The sequence below is a fragment of the Plectrocnemia conspersa genome, unplaced genomic scaffold (assembly GCF_051122295.1).
Source record: "Plectrocnemia conspersa isolate PC_06_02 unplaced genomic scaffold, ASM5112229v1 ptg000013l, whole genome shotgun sequence".
NCBI classification, from domain to species: domain Eukaryota; kingdom Metazoa; phylum Arthropoda; class Insecta; order Trichoptera; family Polycentropodidae; genus Plectrocnemia; species Plectrocnemia conspersa.
The window spans coordinates 4,496,142-4,514,680 of NW_028277177.1; the positions used below are offsets into that span (position 1 = coordinate 4,496,142).

At 31.1% G+C, this 18,539-nt stretch overlaps 1 protein-coding gene across 2 annotated transcripts; it reads right to left on the reverse strand.

Annotated features, from left to right (window-relative positions):
- Positions 1-1,027: 1,027 nt before the first annotated feature.
- Positions 1,028-11,304, reverse strand: Syt12 (Synaptotagmin 12). Of its 2 annotated transcripts, XM_088201735.1 has the most exons (8): positions 11,065-11,304; positions 10,559-10,742; positions 8,343-8,488; positions 7,671-8,282; positions 7,031-7,160; positions 5,848-6,051; positions 2,864-2,989; positions 1,028-2,791 (listed from the first exon to the last, which is right to left on the reverse strand). In XM_088201735.1, exons 2-8 carry the CDS (start codon positions 10,727-10,729, stop codon positions 2,474-2,476), a joined length of 1,707 nt encoding a protein of 568 aa, XP_088057861.1. In that variant the 5' UTR covers positions 10,730-10,742; positions 11,065-11,304; the 3' UTR covers positions 1,028-2,473. The 2 variants fall into 2 exon arrangements, with proteins under 2 accessions (XP_088057861.1, XP_088057862.1); XM_088201736.1 differs by lacking the exons at positions 10,559-10,742; positions 11,065-11,304 and having other exon boundaries at positions 8,343-8,552.
- Between the last annotated feature and the right edge of the window lie 7,235 nt (positions 11,305-18,539).

The following is an 18,539-nucleotide window of genomic DNA, read 5'->3' on the forward strand; positions in this document are numbered from 1 at the left end:
TAGTCACAATAGCAGTGTCTATTGTACATTCTTTACACACAAAAGGGTGCTTACGAGTGGTTAATGTGCTAATAGGTAGGTGGTTTGTGAAATATACAATTATTACGGATTGTGGTATTGAATATTATCTTATATTGCTAGACTATTGTCTGGCGGGTTGCTTATTTCACTTTCATAATGTTTGAAATGGTCGTTTAAATGACCTCAGCGTTAACGGTGCAGCTGGTTGGACTCTTCACACAAAATAATAAATAGAGAAGAAACTACTAATTATCTAGTTGAATTTTGAAGTATTCTGATTCTTCAAATTTAGTTTTTATTTATTATGGTTAAAAAACAGTACATATTTATTATTAGGTACGATAATATTAAAATACGAAGGCATATCATTAGCCTAAAATAACCACTGCACTTTCAATATGCATTGAAGTATTGCAGTACATTGCCATTCATCTATATATGTATCTACATATCTCTTCTCGACTGGGTCAGACACACCGAGTATTAATATCAGAGTTAAAAATCACCAGTGTAACAGTGAACAAAATAACACTACTTCTGGAGATGAGTTATGAATCAGTACATGCTATTCAGCTTAAAATTGAAAAAACGACTTATTGATGCATTCTAGATGATATTTTTTTCAAATTGAAGAGGCAGATCAACGGCTTTACTCACGGACTCACTTATGTTAATGCTAAACTGTTGCTAAACTGGAAAGGCGTCATTTTAACAGATCAGAAGTTACGTCGGACGCGGTGTCAAGACGCGCCCGTTAGCGTCGGCGTATCAATATGCTCCCTGCTCCAAATTTCGGGGGGTATCGCACGCTAAGATCGGCGAATCGATTTTGAATTAGTGGAACGAAGCTGTGTGAATAGTGTAGCGAGAGATTAATACACTTTTTAATCACATACGGTATCCGGAAATAATATGTTTGTGGCTGGCGCTATAGAATCGGCAAGATGCTTCATGTTCGGGCATAGTGGATAAAATACTCAATAGGATATATCGAATTAAAAGACGATTCACGAAGAGCAATATTTATTATATATTAACGGTACATAAAGTGTACATCCATATACGTATATATATATGTAGAGTAGTAAAGAGTTTGTACATTTCATGTTGTAAATCTGTAAATTTGGAAAAAATGGAAGATTATTCAGTCAAAAAAATGAAGTCAAAATGTTCCGAACACATAATCATAGCATTTTTAAATATAACATTTATTCGAGACTACTTGTATATTTTAGTGATAAGTGTTATTTTTTATGATAATGATTGTGTAAATTAATTAGGAAACTGTACGTGTAAAATATAAATATTGTAGAAGTGTTTTTTAACATCAACCGGTACGTTGCTATTACATATATGCATTTTGTATTTTGAATCAGGATCACTTTCATACTTTATCAACAAGCTTAAATCTATTTAAATCTTATAAATCACATCACTCATTGCGACTAGAGTTCAATCTAGGTACAAGATTTGTAAAGCCTCAGAGTAAAATTAATTACTTAAATAAGACCCCTTACAAGTAAGTATAAAATATGATTAATAGTCAAATTGTAATATATAATACAAATTAAAAAAGATTCACAATGTATATTTTTTTATATAGAGTAGTGGTTCTCAATGATTTTAAATTGTATATACATCGCTAGATAGCGTTTGTGATAGTCTGTGTGGCCAGCACAAAGAAATAGACAATGTTGGAGCCAATTATGATTAGCAATTAGTATTGTTATGTACAACTAGGAATGTGTCCTTTATCTATGTATCAAATTGTATATTGGTTGTAGTTAGGTATATAATGAAGTAATGAAGTTTGGATTTACTAGTGGAATTATCTTACATATTTGTTTTGTCGGGACTAATCATTATCGTTGTCTCGAAATAAGACTTGTTAAAAAGTCATAAAAAATAGTGTCACAGATAAAAGAGCAGTTATGCCTTTAACAGTATCCAGCAATAGTACGGAATTTCGCTACAGCATGAACACAGAATACAAAGTAAACATTGACACGATTTTGAATAGTTTGAGAACCACTTTTTTGGTATCCATAAGTTCAGGGGTCCACGTATAGCATACGCTAAAATGAAAATTGCACCCTGTATTTTGAAATACCGTGACATATGTACTAATTAAAGTATTCCTAAAGTATAAGTGTTTTGTTATTAGGTCCAATACTTGAAGATAGTAACAGTCTTGTACCTTATGTAAGACAGTGAATAAACATTTCACTATTCTACTAACTATATCACCATTTAATAAACATTAATTTATGCTTTCAATTGATTCTAAATTAATAAAATCAATTTCAAGCGAATATAAGTATTTTTATATATTTATTACATGTTAAAGTTGAACCAGCAACTTTTTAAAAATACTTTACATTCATCATATATTTATTTATTAAGCGCTATATTGTTTATATTTCACTAATAAGCGATAAAGTAAATTATCAATCTAAAGTTGCGGCCTTCTCAAAGTGTGCCACATAGACACCGGTTTCCTAAGCGAAGATAGCATCTGATTCCAATGGTTCCCCGGTTTTCCCTGAGCGTTATGATATAAAATTACATGACCGATTTTTTGATGAAGGCTTATGTCTGAATAATCTATTCCAATCGGAAAATATACTAAGGTGATGCGCAGTTCGATAGAAGACAATAAATTTGGTGGTACGCTAAAGATGAAGGCCTCGTTGAAAGTCGGACTAGTTTCGCTCCTTTTGATCGATGATCGCTTCTTGGCAACTTTCTTACCATTCTTTTGTAAATATACCTATGAAAATATTTATATTATTAATAAATTTTAATTAATATATTATATGTATATTATTAATAATAAAAATACCTTGAAAAATATGTTATAATCCGTTGGATCAGGAAGTCGGCGAGCTCTCGTTATGATTAATGTAAGTCTTTCAGCAGTTGGCAAGTACGATAGTGACAGCATGAGTTCACCAAATTTAACAATTCCCTAAATAATAAAAATACATACATATAATAATGTGTGAAGCATATATGTATATGTATACTCTGGTTGATCTAAGAATGTATTTAATACAACCAAAGTTCCGTATCAACAGGTGAGACTGCATTTTCAAGTTATTATTTCATTAACCTGCACGACCGAAAAGATTTTAGTTATTTTGGTAAAAAATGAGGCTTAAAATGCGTGCGTGGATAGTGATACATTCTTAAATAAACCTGTGTGTTTAGATAATATTATACAATTAAGTGTGGTGTTTAAATCAGCATCTAAAATATAACCGTTCGACCCTGATTGTGTTTCATTTCGTTTGCCTGTCTCACAAAAAAATTTGCAAATATGCCACTAGCAGCGATATATAATATTTACAGTAAATTTTGCTTTAAATTTATAGAGCTATGCAATTTTATTTAAAATAAAAAAAAACAGATAATTAAAAAATATAATTATCGCATCGTAAACGAATAAAAAAATAATCTGTAAAGTAAGCTACGTGATATAAAAAATTGTACCATAGATCAGCCAGAGAACAAAGAGTTTATGAAGTTCTTACTGGATCCAGCATACTGATACTATGATTTAAGTAAGAGTGATGTATAGCGCAACATAAACGCAAAACATACTTCGAATTCGATTGTTCTTTGACGAACCTTCACAAATGGTCGGTTGGTGGGTGAATTATATCTTGCCGGCAGACTCAGAGAAACTGTTTTATTTAACACTGCACTTGCAGGACGACCTAGCCAGCTGAGATCCTATCTGATATACGTTTACACACTGCACATATACAGCTTTACTACAACCGACGTTTTCGGTCAATATATGTTATATTTTAATAATGCAAAACGTCATAAATAAGTGAGAGTTTATTTATTTGTTAATAATGATAAGGTAAAGTTTATAGTATAGATTAAAAAAATGTCTTTGTTTGTGATTGAAACATATAAAAAACTACTCCAAAAACAAGCTATACTTGCCTTAATTAATGTTAAAGGTGATCAAATTTTCTTTTACTTAAGATAATAGACAAAGATAAAGCTACTTGTTATTCGGTTGAGTTCATATTTTTTTTAAAACCCTAGTAGATTATCGTATCATAAACACAGGAGTCATTTTATGCCGCTGAGGAATTTGGATCCACAGATTTAGAACACAGTTGAATGTGGAATAATTTAATCCATATATGACCAAAGAACGAAAAGCTTTAACGACAATACATAATTTTATGCCTGCATTACATTCTCTGGAGACCTACAACTTCGAGTAAGCGACCACACTGCCGCAAATTTCATATACTGTCCGGACGGCGGCCGTGAATGACATCCAGACGGCGGCTTCTGTCACGTACAGCTGGCATATTTGCGCGCGATCGAAAAATGTGCCAAATAATCGCAATTTTTAAATTGCCATGTTATTAAAATTACGCTACCGATAATTATAAAAGTTTGCGTGGGCACTCACCAATACAATATCAGAGAAAACTTTTCGATCTTAAATATTCAATTTACGCAAAATCTTTGTCGGCTTTTGCAAAATGCCATAAGGCATAAAAATTATACTTCAGAATACGAACACCACATCTGTGACTATCCTAGAATTTGTCGCCATAGATTCTAAATAAGAATTCGTTATGGTGTGACATTTATATAAACCGATCTAGGAAAATACATAAGGATATTTGAAACAATTTTTTAACAAAATCAAGTACCACTAATTATTTTTTAATTATTTAATTTTATATGAAAAAAAATATAATAACGATAACTGTTAGAAGAATATACTATCTAAAATATAATTAATTCATTTTGGTGCCCTAAAATATTCAAAGATGTCAGTAAGAGTCTGTTGAAGCCCCCGATAAGCATGTGGTATTATAACTTGACCACGTGACCACGATGCAGCGCTCGACATGCGTGTTAACCATAGGACGCCTACGCGCATACTGAAATTGAAGCGAGCTACTCATTCTATCTCAGTTTGCAAAACACCATATCATTATCTCTCTCACTTTTGTCACTTAACACGCGAGAGAGCGAAAGGGGAAGTATCTCACCGCTCGCGCTCGATAGAGTAGCTCCGACTTCGGTACCTTTGACTTCGGTCCTTTTGCCGACAACGTTCGGAAGCGCTCGAAGCTGGCCAAGTCGACTGAATTACCCCCACTTTACCTCCCGTTCTCGGTAACCTCGGATAACTTCTGAGAGATTTTAGAGCAGGCAGAACCAAAGTTGACCGAAGTAACCTACTATAACTTCCAGAGAGTGTAGTGCAGGCATTAAGGACAATCGTTTGAAGTGACAGGAATTTACTATCTATATGTGTAGGCAGATAAGATAACTATGTTAGTTGGTTTGATATTTTTTTATTACAAATCTGAGCATCTTGATTTGACAGGTTTCTTTAATGCATCATGATGGCCATTCATCTTTAAAGATTTTTTTAATTGAGGTTGAAATTTTTTTTTTTTTTGAATAACTACTATTTAAAAAATTGGATCTGACTAATCTATTTTTAAAATTAATTTCTTGACGATAATATTAAAATAATACAGTTTTATAAACTGCCTTGTAGGTAGTTGCTGAGTACATTCAATTTATTATTCAATAATACAAAAAGGAAGGTTTGGAACGCTTTTGTCTATGGTACAGAAGGATATGATGTAACTGGAAATATAACACAGACGAAACTGAGATAGAAAGCTAGTAAATTATTAAAAAAAAAGCACTATAATATTGTAGCGACAGTTTTAAAATACTGCAAAAGTTACGCCAATAAAAACAAACATTTATAATTATTCAAGTGCCCAAATAATATAATTGTGCATTGAGGTAAGTATTAAAAAATACCTGTCCGGCATCGGTAAGAGTCAACCAAGTTGTGACTGGTTGTTTATATGAACCAGCATCTTGCAGCGATAGTTCAGCTTCTCCGATCAAAGAGCATGATTCATTTTCAGTGTTATATACATGAAAGCACAGCCTCTTATTGCTCTTTCCAATGTCAACTAGATATGTTTCATTATAGCTTGGACAATTTGTTCCCCTGCAAATCTAAAAATAATAAATCGGTTAAAATATCATACAATATCAAAGATTTATTTATATATTGCGCTTGTTTCATATATAAAGTTGGGTTAAGTGGTTTCTAATAATAATATTCTAAAATTAACCAAACACGAAGCCCGATATTGATTCATATTCAGTGACTTTAATCCTATTATTAAAATATTCGTGTACTAAATAGATTTGCCCATTTTTTATTTATTCGTTATAAATATTTAGTGGATTATTTTGAAATTTTAATATATTTTAGTGCGTGTGTCAATTGTGCTATTTTATTGTTTTGCGAAATGTATCCTTTTATTTTTATGCAATTTAAAACAACCTCGATGATTTCAACCAATAACCGACAAATAAAACAATAAAAAACACTTTGTAATTGCCGAAATTCCAAAAAAGTCTTATATTTATGAGTTATTATTGTGCAACTGTAGACTTTATAAATGTCTAGTATTGATTTTTATATATTTTTTCAGTAAAAAATACTTTTTGTATTAAATATACATTTTTAAGTCAATAATCAGGCGCGTACGGTGAGATAGTGCGCTACATGCGTTCCGTACGCTCTTATAACTCACTCACTCTTGTCACTTAGCACGCGAGCGAGTGAAAGGGAACACATCTTACTGTACGCGTCTGGTCAATATATGTATATGTATGTGCCTTATTATATTAATATTCATTTACATTACGAATATATTCGAGTATTCAAAAAGTCAAATTTTTAGAAAGCATATTCGTATCTCGTTATGGTTTTTATTTAATTTATTTTAACACTATTAGTTCATAAATAAACTAGAAAAAATTTGGTAGTATCAGTTGTGAGTAACACTAATAAAATAACAAGGTTTCAAGCATAATAAACGAGCTGATGAGTGGATAATGCGGATGAAAATTTAGCAAAACTAGATCTAAATAAGTTCTTGCTTTATTTTTAATTATCTTGAAGACTAGTAAGCAATATACAAACCTTGGTTTTAAAATGTCCACCTTTATGCTCTGGCGATAGAAAAATTTCTACATAAGTATCCGGACAATCGCCGAGTAAACTTCTAGCTTCAATCACATTTACAGCTAATAACGAGTCATTACTATTGATTCTGAAAAACAATAAAAATCAGAATTATAATATGTATATTGTAGTTCTGTAGAAATATTGTATTTGATAAGAAGAATGAGGCTTATATAATTTTAGTGACGTTTTATTGATTGATCAATCAGGTAGCTTTTATGCTTAGATTTATTACATTGTATTGAATTCAAGTAGTTTCATTAAATCAAAAGGAACAATTGCTTACACAGTGATTTGATTTCAAAATTACTAATTAATTCTATGCAAGCAATACTCTCAATGGGCTGTAGATTTCAACAGTGCTACAATAAAGACATATTTAATATTGCGATAGTGACTATCGAACTACCATAACAGCATACAGTTAGTACAATAAAAATGTGAGCCTATTAAAATATATATAAAAAAAAAACACCGAAGATTCACCATTATAATGCACCGGTTCACACCGCAAATTTATTATATTAACTTTAAATGTCTCTTTTGGTTTTCAAGAATAGTAAAACTTTTGGCATGATATTTTAAATAATTACTATACCTGAAACAACGTAAAGATAAGCATAGCTGTCCAGTGACAGAAGGCAGTGGCGATTCCAACGGGCCTAAAGATGTATCAGAGCTAACCGAATCGCACGAAATGGCTCTCCTGAACCTTACAGTCGAACCACTACTGGCAACTGCAGGAGTGTCATCGTTTTCACAAATCACATCGTCGTAACTCAGCTTTCTGAGTGATCCCGAGCGGCTAACAATATTATCACTTTGATTATCACATGCGTTTGAAAGCTCATTGTATTGCGGTTCAATATTAAGCTCGTTTGATGATGCAGCATCTTGAGAGCTAAACGGATTGCATTGGCCGCTAGTGTGGAATGGATTAGTACTCTTATACTCCGGTTTCTTAAATATGTTCAGATTGTTTCTGGTCATCCAGTCGTTTCCGTCACCATCTTCCAGAACTATTATTTCGTCTAAGCGCTTCGATTCGGGTATCACTTGTGAATTGATGCTTTCAACCTTGCTAGATGAGATGATTGACTGCGTTGTGGCTGTGCTAATATTGTAATGGTAAAACGAATCAACTTTTTCGCGTTGTTGTTCTACGTTTTCCAGGCTTGAAATGGACTGTTGATTGTTGATCTTTGTCTCTCTACAACATGCAATATTAAGTTAAATATATTTTATTATAAAAATATTTTAAAGTACATACTTTGGTAGTGTAGCAGGAGCTGGCCGTAACGGTTGCGGTGGTATTGCAGTTTCTTTGATTGGAAATATTACCATTGGGTATTCAATTTCTACTAGTTCAAATTTGTGGCTGTTGTCTCTGCCATAATCATCCATTTCGGATTTAATCTGAAAATTGTTACAAATACTAAGTATGTTATAAATATGAAGGCATGCGTGTGATTTTTTGCAAAATGAGAAGCTCTTCTATGGCTACACTCCGTTCAAGGTCATGGACAATTTAACAAATGTTTTTTTATAAATTTATTGTAAAAATTCCGTTACAACGTAGCATGCTTCAACACAACAAACAAGTACTAAATAAGTTACAAAACACCAGACTAAAGTCAAATTCTGTAAATCAGTGTCATATATCAGGTTGTTTCATAAGTCTTAGCATTTTTTAAGATGCGGGTTAAATTAGTTTAAAATTAAAACGTGTAACACTTTTATTTTCATGTTCATGTAAATGTTCATCGCCAATCGCTACAAATTTCTGAAATAATATTTTATTCTTAGTTTCAAATAAATCTTATAAATATAAATCTATTGTTTCCATGGAACACAATATCATCAAAATATGCTCTATTTATATACTGAATAATAGTGTTAGTTCTAAACTCTCACAAAACGTCTGTGTCGATTTCACGCGAACTCCACTGGTGGTGAGCTCATAGTCGAAGCTGAAGCGGTAATATGTATTATTTTCATATTAAATATCTCTATATCATTTTCATGTTTTTTGCGAAGTCCAGACTTCGGTGGCGTCAGTACAAGGTTCTTACTGAATTGGCTGTGTTGATTTAATGCGAGCTCCACTGGTATTGCGCTAAAAGTCTGAACTGAAGTGAAAATATACTCTATTGCTATATTCAGTGGTGGCTGGTGAGACGCAATGTTTCACCGGCCGCCTCTGATATCTCTATTTTGTAATTCTGAGTCTGTACTTCCATGGTGTCAGTTCTAGGCTCTTGTTTGATTGCTTGGTTGATTAGCCACAAGTTCTATTAATGGCAAGCAAAGTCTAAATCAAAGCGTAAAATTCCCAATGTATATATAATACTAAATATATTATAAAGTATTGTGTGATACCAACTTCCTAAGTATGGACTTTGATAGTGTCAATACAAAGCTCTTATTGGGTTGCCTGTTTTGATTTGATGCGAGCTCCACTGGTGACGAGTTCAAAGTCAAAATCGAAGCGTATTATAAATGTGGTGCTTAAGCTTATATGTACATATTTTATACTCAAAGCGAGAATAGCAAACATTTCCACCAGTAATCTTCTCCAGTTTAAAATATATTTTTACTTATGAAAGAATATTATTTTATTAAAAAAATGCAGTCAAAACATTTCGCACTTAAATTCTAATGACTAATAATGAAATTACGTTTTATAAATTCTCCTTAATGCGAATGCTTAGTGTTTATTGTTGGCATGACAACAAATATTGAATCAGATGGCTTTCAAGGCCATTTTATTTTTAAAAATTCCTCCATTAAAAGCCCTTAAGCTCATCAAAAATAAATAAATATGCACTTGAAAGCGCTAATTCGCCGTATGGTTAAAACCTTAAATATAATATTTTTTGCTATGTTCTAAAAATAGTATAATCACAACACTTGTGCCTCTCATATTAGTGAAACTAATTGAAGAAAAGGAGCAAGAAAATTATTAAGTGCTTGTTGTCGCTTACAGCAAATATATGGTTAACGAAGACAGTTTTGCGTTAATAATTTAGTTTCGTTCGCTCTTATATGATAAATTAATTTTGTGTGAAAAAAATAGGTTTGTCCGATATATAAATAGCAAAAATTGAAAGTTAAAAACGTCAACGCAACAAGTAGGCAAACCATAAATTATATAATCGTATATCTTAGATCGCTCCTCGTTCGGTATGCTATCTAATACATACATCATACAATATTTGTCAATATTTATTATTGTACCATATAACAAATTTGTGTTAAATTATATGTGGGGACCGCTTAAACAATAAAGAAAGGTTGTATAATGATATTGTTAAAATAAATTTAAAAAGTCTGAATACTATCACTACACTCTTATCTTTTTATTAAAGATAATTTGTACTGCATAATATATGTATATACTCATACATATATGCATGTACTAACACGAAGGTTATTAATTGGTGACACATAAACCTGAAAAATAAATTCATACGACTTCTCACTTACCAAGTATCCATTCGCGCTGTAAATATCCGATCTGGTCAGATTCGCTTTCTCCTCCTTGCTGGACTTGAGCCAGGATTGCGTCTGGGTCCATAACCCCAAAAGCCTACACACAGCGAAGGCTAAAGTTAGGGCCACTGCGGCCCAGCAAAGCAACCCAACGATCCAATGCATATTTATAACTTAGCTGAAATCACAAACAACAATTTTTAATAACTAGAGCATCGATACTGTCGAACGCCATGACCCATTTCCGCTAGGAAATGGCGGCCTTGGTACAATTTTCCCTATTTCCCAGGCTGCGAACTTATATATAGATTGTTTGCTTGTTTTTATAAATCAATCATGGGGAATTATACATATGAAGAGCTATTTAACTTAACCTAAAAATATGTGGCTGTGTCATCCAACATCTGCAGTACGTATATAAGCATAGAGGAAAACTTGAATATATGTAAGATAATTATGAAGTTTTATTTTAATCGAACTCAGCTTTAAACGCAACTCACCTATAATCAATTAGAGCGCAAAAGCTGCAACATGTTGCATCGAAATGGGGTCGATGCAATTGTGGGTTGAACAGCCTCCGACGTGGTCTTCACTTCTCCGTGCATGATTCACATCCGTGACACATTTTATATCGGAGGCTTTTCTTTTTTCACAGCGAAAAAGCGCTCAAAGACATTCTATAACCGACCGGCTGTGTTTATGTACCACCACGGCCCGGTCACATGTACAGTAATAAACACAGCGGGAAAGCTCGCGGTGACGTCACGCAGGCTTTCATTCAGAGGGGAAATCGACTGGGGTGGAAGTTCAAGATGAAGTGATAATAAAAAATTGATGAGTTTTCTAAGTAAATAAAATCGCATGTATTTTCTTCAAAGATATTTTTAAAAAAAATATTTCAATCAAAAAATTATTTCTAAAGCATTTTATTTTTCTTAGCATCTTTAGATTACTCTTTTACTATCGCAAAAGAGTAATCTAAATATATCTTTGTAGTTAAATCTGTTTTTGAAAATATTTTAATTTATTAACGAAATAAAATACTTTAGACATATTTTTTTGATTGAAATACTTAAAAAAAATCTTTGAGGAAAATACATGCAGTTTTGCAATTTTTTATAATATCAATTTCAGCTGCATCTTACTAAACTATTATATGTCTCGTTTTTAGAATGTATTTATTATAATATGTTCCTAAAAGTTTTCTATGAAATTCAAAGCTCTTTAACACATTATCGATTATAGTAGAGTATTGCTATTTTATTGTCTTCGCATTAAAAAATATAATTTTTTTTATTAGGTTAGGCTTGGGCAAAATTTTTTCATAGACATTTTAGAGCAGCATATAATTACACTAGCTTATATCAGTTAAATTATATTTTTGCTAATATAAATATATATCTACTAGTATAAATAAGCTAAGAATTTAATAGTGAAATTATAACTTAATCGAAAAATACACATTCACTGCGACTATAGAGCAAATGGTGGCACTAAAAAATTTCACCTTTTTTATTTTTTTTAAATTCTTATTTAATTTTTTTATTTATTTAATGCACATAAATAAATAATGATAAGTATGTTAATGTATATATTACTACGTATGGAAAAAAATAATCATAATTTTTGTGGCACCTGCCAGATAAATTATATTTTCACTGATAAAAATATATATTTACCAGTGAAAATGTATTCCGATGTGATTTCACTGAAAGAATATATTAAAAATATGTTTTCTTGATAGATTATTTTTGGATGTGATATGTGGGGTAACCTAAGAATTCTTCGTTTAGAATTAAGAACATCATTTCAATTTTTTTGAATATTTCTATTTTATTGGTATTGCCGTACATGTACGGTGGTTGATCTTTTACATATATTTTCCATATAATTTACATATAAATATATAAGTTAAGAAATAGTATATTACCAGACAATTTTAATATGTATTTAATAATAAAAAAAGATGTACATAGATTCAATACAAGAAATAGAGAAAATTTAAGAATAGTTAGGTATAAGAAAACGAGTACCGCCAGGGGAATTATATACGGAGATGCTAATTTGTATAATAATATTTTTAGGACAATCCGCAAAAAAAAATGTAGCGGGTTTACCTACATATAATAAAGAATCTTTTTTACGTCATAGATATTTCGTCTTAAATGAAAAAATCTTAATAAAAAGTATTATTAAAATCGTTATCTTAACAAAGGTGCTATATTATTAAATCACCTAGAAAAATCGCAATTCAAACAAAAAGCGATATGCCAGAATTCCCCAGAATTAAAAATCGTAACAGAATTTCGAGAACTTGTATAAAGGAAAGGTGTGAAAGAAAAGTAATTATACCGTCGGCAACTCCTCTTTAATATGAGCCTAAGCTTAATGCAAATACTTGTTTAAAGCGTCATAAAATTTCTGTACATATAAGCGTGTGTGCCGATTGTCAATTTGGACGGATTAGGGTCTTACAAATGCATTAGAAAAATAGATAAGATATTGCTCAATTTACAATAAGCAAATGCCTAGTGAAAAGGTTGCTAAATCTCAAACTGTTAAAATAATAGTGTAATTAAAGCCACCGATAACAACATAGTATGTTTTTGCCCTAAAATATGGTTTTGGTCGAGGTGTCGAAGGTATGAAAAAGAGAGAAGCACGCAAATTTATATTTGCGTGCATGAACATAACGTAATTACAATTTTTTCATTCGGACTCTTATTAGAAACATTAGATTTGGAATAAACGAAAGATTTACTCGCGCCATGCAAAGCAAAGACTGATTTCTACTTTACCCAAAGTCCAGAATCTAAGAATTCAATCCGATCTTTGGAAACTACGAGTCGCATACAAGGCATGTACTGCCTAAATTGTATATGATTTTGAAACTGTTGATAATAATATGTTTGTTTTATATAAAAATAAGCAGGCGGTCGCTAAGGTAACATAAATAATTGTCATTTTTTTCCAGTGAACAATATAATTGTTACCATTCAAACGCGCTATTAGGACATTGTAAATACAAAGACTTTGTTCTCAGTTTTTCACGTAAGAAAACAGCAAAACTACTAGATAATATACTAATTTATAAATGACTTATAAATAAATACAGATGTTTTCATTAGGGGGCCATAGATTAACCATACAGCTTAATTGGTCGACAGAAACACGTTGTCCATTTATCATAGCTGCTTGCCAAAATGCTGCTCGTCGTAGAATATCAAGGTAAAATAATATTATGCAGTATTTATGTATTTTTTATTCCATAATATTTAATTTAATTTATGTTACTTTTAATATGAGTAGATATAAATAAGTATACAAAAGATAAATCTTTCAAAATTAAATGTTATTGCGATATTCTAAAATTAATATTAAATGTGCAATGATTAAAATAATATTAAATTAATAAATCATATCTCAATCACATCATCAATTACATAAATCTGTATTTAGAATAAAATATGTTGCATTCCAAACAACATATAGAAATATGTTAATTTGTTTATAAAGTTGTTATTTTTTCTTCTTTATTTAAAACTCAGTAATTACATTATGCTCATTAACCTTTACCGGGCAAAAACTATTTTCTTATTGAATCTGTGGTGCAATTTATTTAATCAAAAAAATTTGGTTTCTTACCTATTATATTATTCATATATAATTTATTTAGGGTATTCCTTGTACCTGTTCCAGATGTTGGGACCATTATCTGAAAAAAAACCCATCCAAGAATGTAATGATAAAATAAATTAATCAAACGAAGTACATCTAAACCGAATTTTGACCAATAGCGTAAAAACAATTATTCCTTCTCAGAAGTCAAAAATATACGTCAGAAGCAATAAAATCGTTCTGTCGCCGTTGCAGTGGGAACGCTCGGTAATCTGGCGTTCACACCACAACTTTTATAATAATATTACAAATTTAATGACCAACAGGTGAGCGCAAAATACAATTATCACTTCTCAGAAGTCAGAAATTAGCTTCAAAAGCAATAAAATCGTGCCGACGCCGTCGCAGTGGGAAGTGGGATTTCTGATTTAAGAGCATTGGTCAAAGTTTGCTCAACGCTCGTTCCAAGCGTTCCCACTGCGACGTCGCCGACACGATTTTATTGCTTTTGAAGTGAATTTTTTACTTCTGAGAAGTGATAATTGTTTTTGCGCCCTCCTATTGACCAAAATTCGGTTTAAATATACTTTGACCAATGCTTTCGTAATATTGGTAAAGATAGATATCATATTTTTAAAACATAGTGTAATATCCAAGTGCAGACTAACTATGGAGCAATATGCGAGATGCGAAATCTGTCTGTACTTCTTCTTCCCTGAGAGCTTAGTTGACTTAATTTGTATTTGAGACTTGACTAAATGAAACTAATAAGCTAATTCGCGTAAGTTAGGTTTTGAACAGCAAATGTACGTTTCGCAACTGTCTGAAGTTTATCTGGCAGTATAATTTAACTGATTAGAAAGTGAAAGTGTATTCTGACTTTACTAGTGACAATATAACTTTACCGAAAAATACACATTCTATGTAAATAAATAATATTAATATGTAAATATATATATTACTACGTATGGAAAAGTTAATATCATATAATTTTATTATCCCATTTCAGACAAATTATATTTTCACCGGTGAAAATGTATTCCGATATAATATTACTGAAATGACATATTTAAAAAAATATTTTTGCGATGGATATTCTTTAGGGATAACCCGAAAATGTTTAGTTTAAAATCAGGGACGGTATTTCAGATTTTTTTAGAGGGGGGAGGGGAGGATCAAAATTTTGCCAGTCAGTGGTCGTTTTCTTAACGTTTTGATTGTATTATAATTCATATTATTTCTGAAAATTTTGAGACTAAGTAAGCTTAAATTGAACATGGATCGCTTTTGGGAGGAATGGGCAAGGGGGGCGTTTCCTTTAATTTGTCCAGAAAAAGAACATATTTAAAAAATATTATTGCGAGTTTTTTTTAGCGATAAACCGAGAATATTTGAATTAGGACCAGGATCGTCATTTCAGATTTTTTTTAGAGAAAGGGGGAGGGGCAAAATTAGTTTTTTTAATGTTTTAAATTCATAGATTCATATTGTTTTTGAAAATTTTGAATCTAATTAAACTTAAATTAAACAGAGATTGCATTTGGGGGAATGAGCAGGAGGAGTATTTGCCTTTCATTAATTTAGTCAGATCAATTATATTATATATTTTAAAACATAATTGTGCGATAGATTTTTTAGCGATAAACCGAAGATTTCTGAATTAGGATTTGGATCATCATTTCAGATTTTTTTAGGGGGGGGGGCAAAATTGGCCAGTCACTAGTCGTTTTTTAATGTTTTAAATTCATTAAGATTCATAGTATTTTTAGAAATTTTGAGTTTAAGTAAGCTTAAATTAAACAGGGCTCGTATTTGAGGGGGGGGGGGGAAGGACAGGTGGAGAGTTTGCTTCCCCTTATTTTTTTCAGAAAAATGCATGACATTTAATGAAATACTATGAATCTTAATGAAATTAAAATATTAAAGTGACTACCATGGACTGGCCAGCTTTTGTCCCCCCCCCCTATGGAAAAACTGAAATGTTGGATTAATTTTGGAGATGAATATCATAGACACACACACTGGTTTGCTTTGAAAATCTATGACGTGTAGTAGATTTTATTTAAAAATATCAAATCTGTACTGTATAAATATTATAAATTTATAAAAAAAAAGTAAAATTACCCTGTCCAAATTTTTGTAACTTAATAATATTTTTTGCATTGCCATATATGGAACATCGTAGCCTAGATGAAACAAGACTGAAATTTAACAAACCTATATGGAATGTTTTAATTGTGTTATAAATTTAACAGTGGCATTATATGTCTGCATAACGACTATGGTTTGCACAATAGGCACACATATTTTTGAAATCTATCAATTACCATTAATAGGCATAAAAAACCGTTTTGCCCATACATTGTTTGAACTATCCTTTGTAACTATCGACGGTTGCCCACGTTAACAATTTAAGCTTTCATCAAATGGGATGAATTTGAGGTCGAGCTAAATAATAAAGCAGATCGATCTTAGCTTATCTTTTTTTCCTTTTGTTTATACTTCATAACATAAGTGACGCTTTAAATATTCCATTACTTACAGACTCTTTTCTGGGAATCTGATAAATTGAAAGAATATTATTTCTTAGATTTATTTTAGTTAAGCAGTCAAGTAAGAGACTTAGTAACATTTCTTTGATAAAAAATAAATTAGAACAATACAATTTAGCTAATTATTAATTAATTATTTAAAAATTATCCTTCAGGATGTTCACCGCGAGCCTTTTTGCAGTTGAGCTGCGATCGATCGGCGCTTGCGCGGTGCTTCATTCTGTCTGAAGGGTTTCCGTCCTCCTTTACATTTTTAACAATGCGACCTTCCCCAGGATACTGTTGATGGTTTTCCGCCGCAATACGATCTCACATCATACACACTACAAAACACAATATTGCCTATATATATACAATATAATACAATTGTCGTTTGTAATAATCAAGTCATGCGCATTGCATCCAGACAAGTGGAGCCGCACGATTCTAGGGATGTAACGACGTAAAACGTTGCCATATTTACAGAAGCTTGTTGATTCTGACTCCGGGTAACGTTTATTCTACGGGATTAGGGGCAATATTGTCTTTGCAAATGAAAAACAATAAGGACTCAAGAGCGGTTGAAGTATGACATTTGAATTTCGATTTGATTCAGTCGTATCAATTTGTATTCTCTTAAGATCACGTCACCTTTTATAAGTAGTTAGTGATTTAATTTTAATAATGATCTACATATAATAATCGATACCCAAACGAAGTGTTGAATATCCTGAATCTATATAGAAAATATTATACTTGCAAAAAATAAAATCTTTATAAATATATAAAAGACAATGGCCGTAGTAATCAATTGAGATGACTCATATAGGTACTATAATTTTATTTTATTTTTAATGTGCATCTATGTTTATAATATATGTACTATATACAGATTATACCAAAAATTACATTACCATTTGAAAATTAAATACCTTAGGTTATATATTATTTAATATAAAAACAAAGCTAAGAAAAGAAATTCCGGATAAATGTTATACTTCTTTGAATATCAGCGCTACATTTATCATACTAACACATGTATCATATTCTTTTAAGAATATCTCTTCCAAAACCAGTAATATTGCCATTGTTTTAGCGATTCAAGGAACAAGGGTTCGCTAAGGTTATTAAGCTAAGGAACACTATTCGTGGAAAAATCTTGAGTGTTAGAGATAGGTATTTTGCATGCAAAAGAATAATGACGAGCATTATTAAAAGAGCTCGCATTTGTGATAAAAAAGAATAGAAGTCTTTTACAGGATATTATTTTTTTTATGTGAATATAAATGAAATTTTTTATTTTATATACAATATGATGAAAAATATTCGTAAAAAAAATATTAAAAATATAAAAGTTACACATTTATTAAATTATCAAATATTTCTGTTCCAATCCTGTATAACTAACATAGCACAAAATTACTATTATTTAATATAATAATCGATTAATCAGATTTTAAATTGTTTCATTTTATGAAATATTAAATTTGTGTATTTTATTTCAGTGAAATCATATCCCAATATATTTTCATATATATTTTTACTGTCAAATATATATTTTAACTAATGAAATTAAATACTGGCTAAACTGTCGTTAAAATTAATTCTAATCAGAACATATTTAAATTATAGTTAGTTTTCGAACTTTTATTAGGTCAAGTTGGTTTTGGTTAATTTGTTTAGGTTCGGTTTGAGCTTAAACAATAAATGGACGTTTCGCAATTGTCAAATTGCGTTTCATTAACAGTTTAGAGCAGAAGTCGGTAAACAAAATATTTTAAGCTTGGTGCCAGAAAGCTAAATTATAGTGAGATTAAAAAATATGT

Excerpts from the sequence above, each read along its gene's own strand:
- Syt12 (XM_088201735.1), bottom strand. The coding sequence starts at position 10,729 with ATGCATTGGATCGTTGGGTTGCTTTGCTGGGCCGCAGTGGCCCTAACT. Across the intron at positions 8,283-8,342 it reads GCTCCTGCTACACTACCAAA|AGAGACAAAGATCAACAATC; the intron begins GTATGTACTTTA and ends TGCATGTTGTAG. Across the intron at positions 6,052-7,030 it reads GTGGACATTTTAAAACCAAG|ATTTGCAGGGGAACAAATTG; the intron begins GTTTGTATATTG and ends TATTATTTTTAG.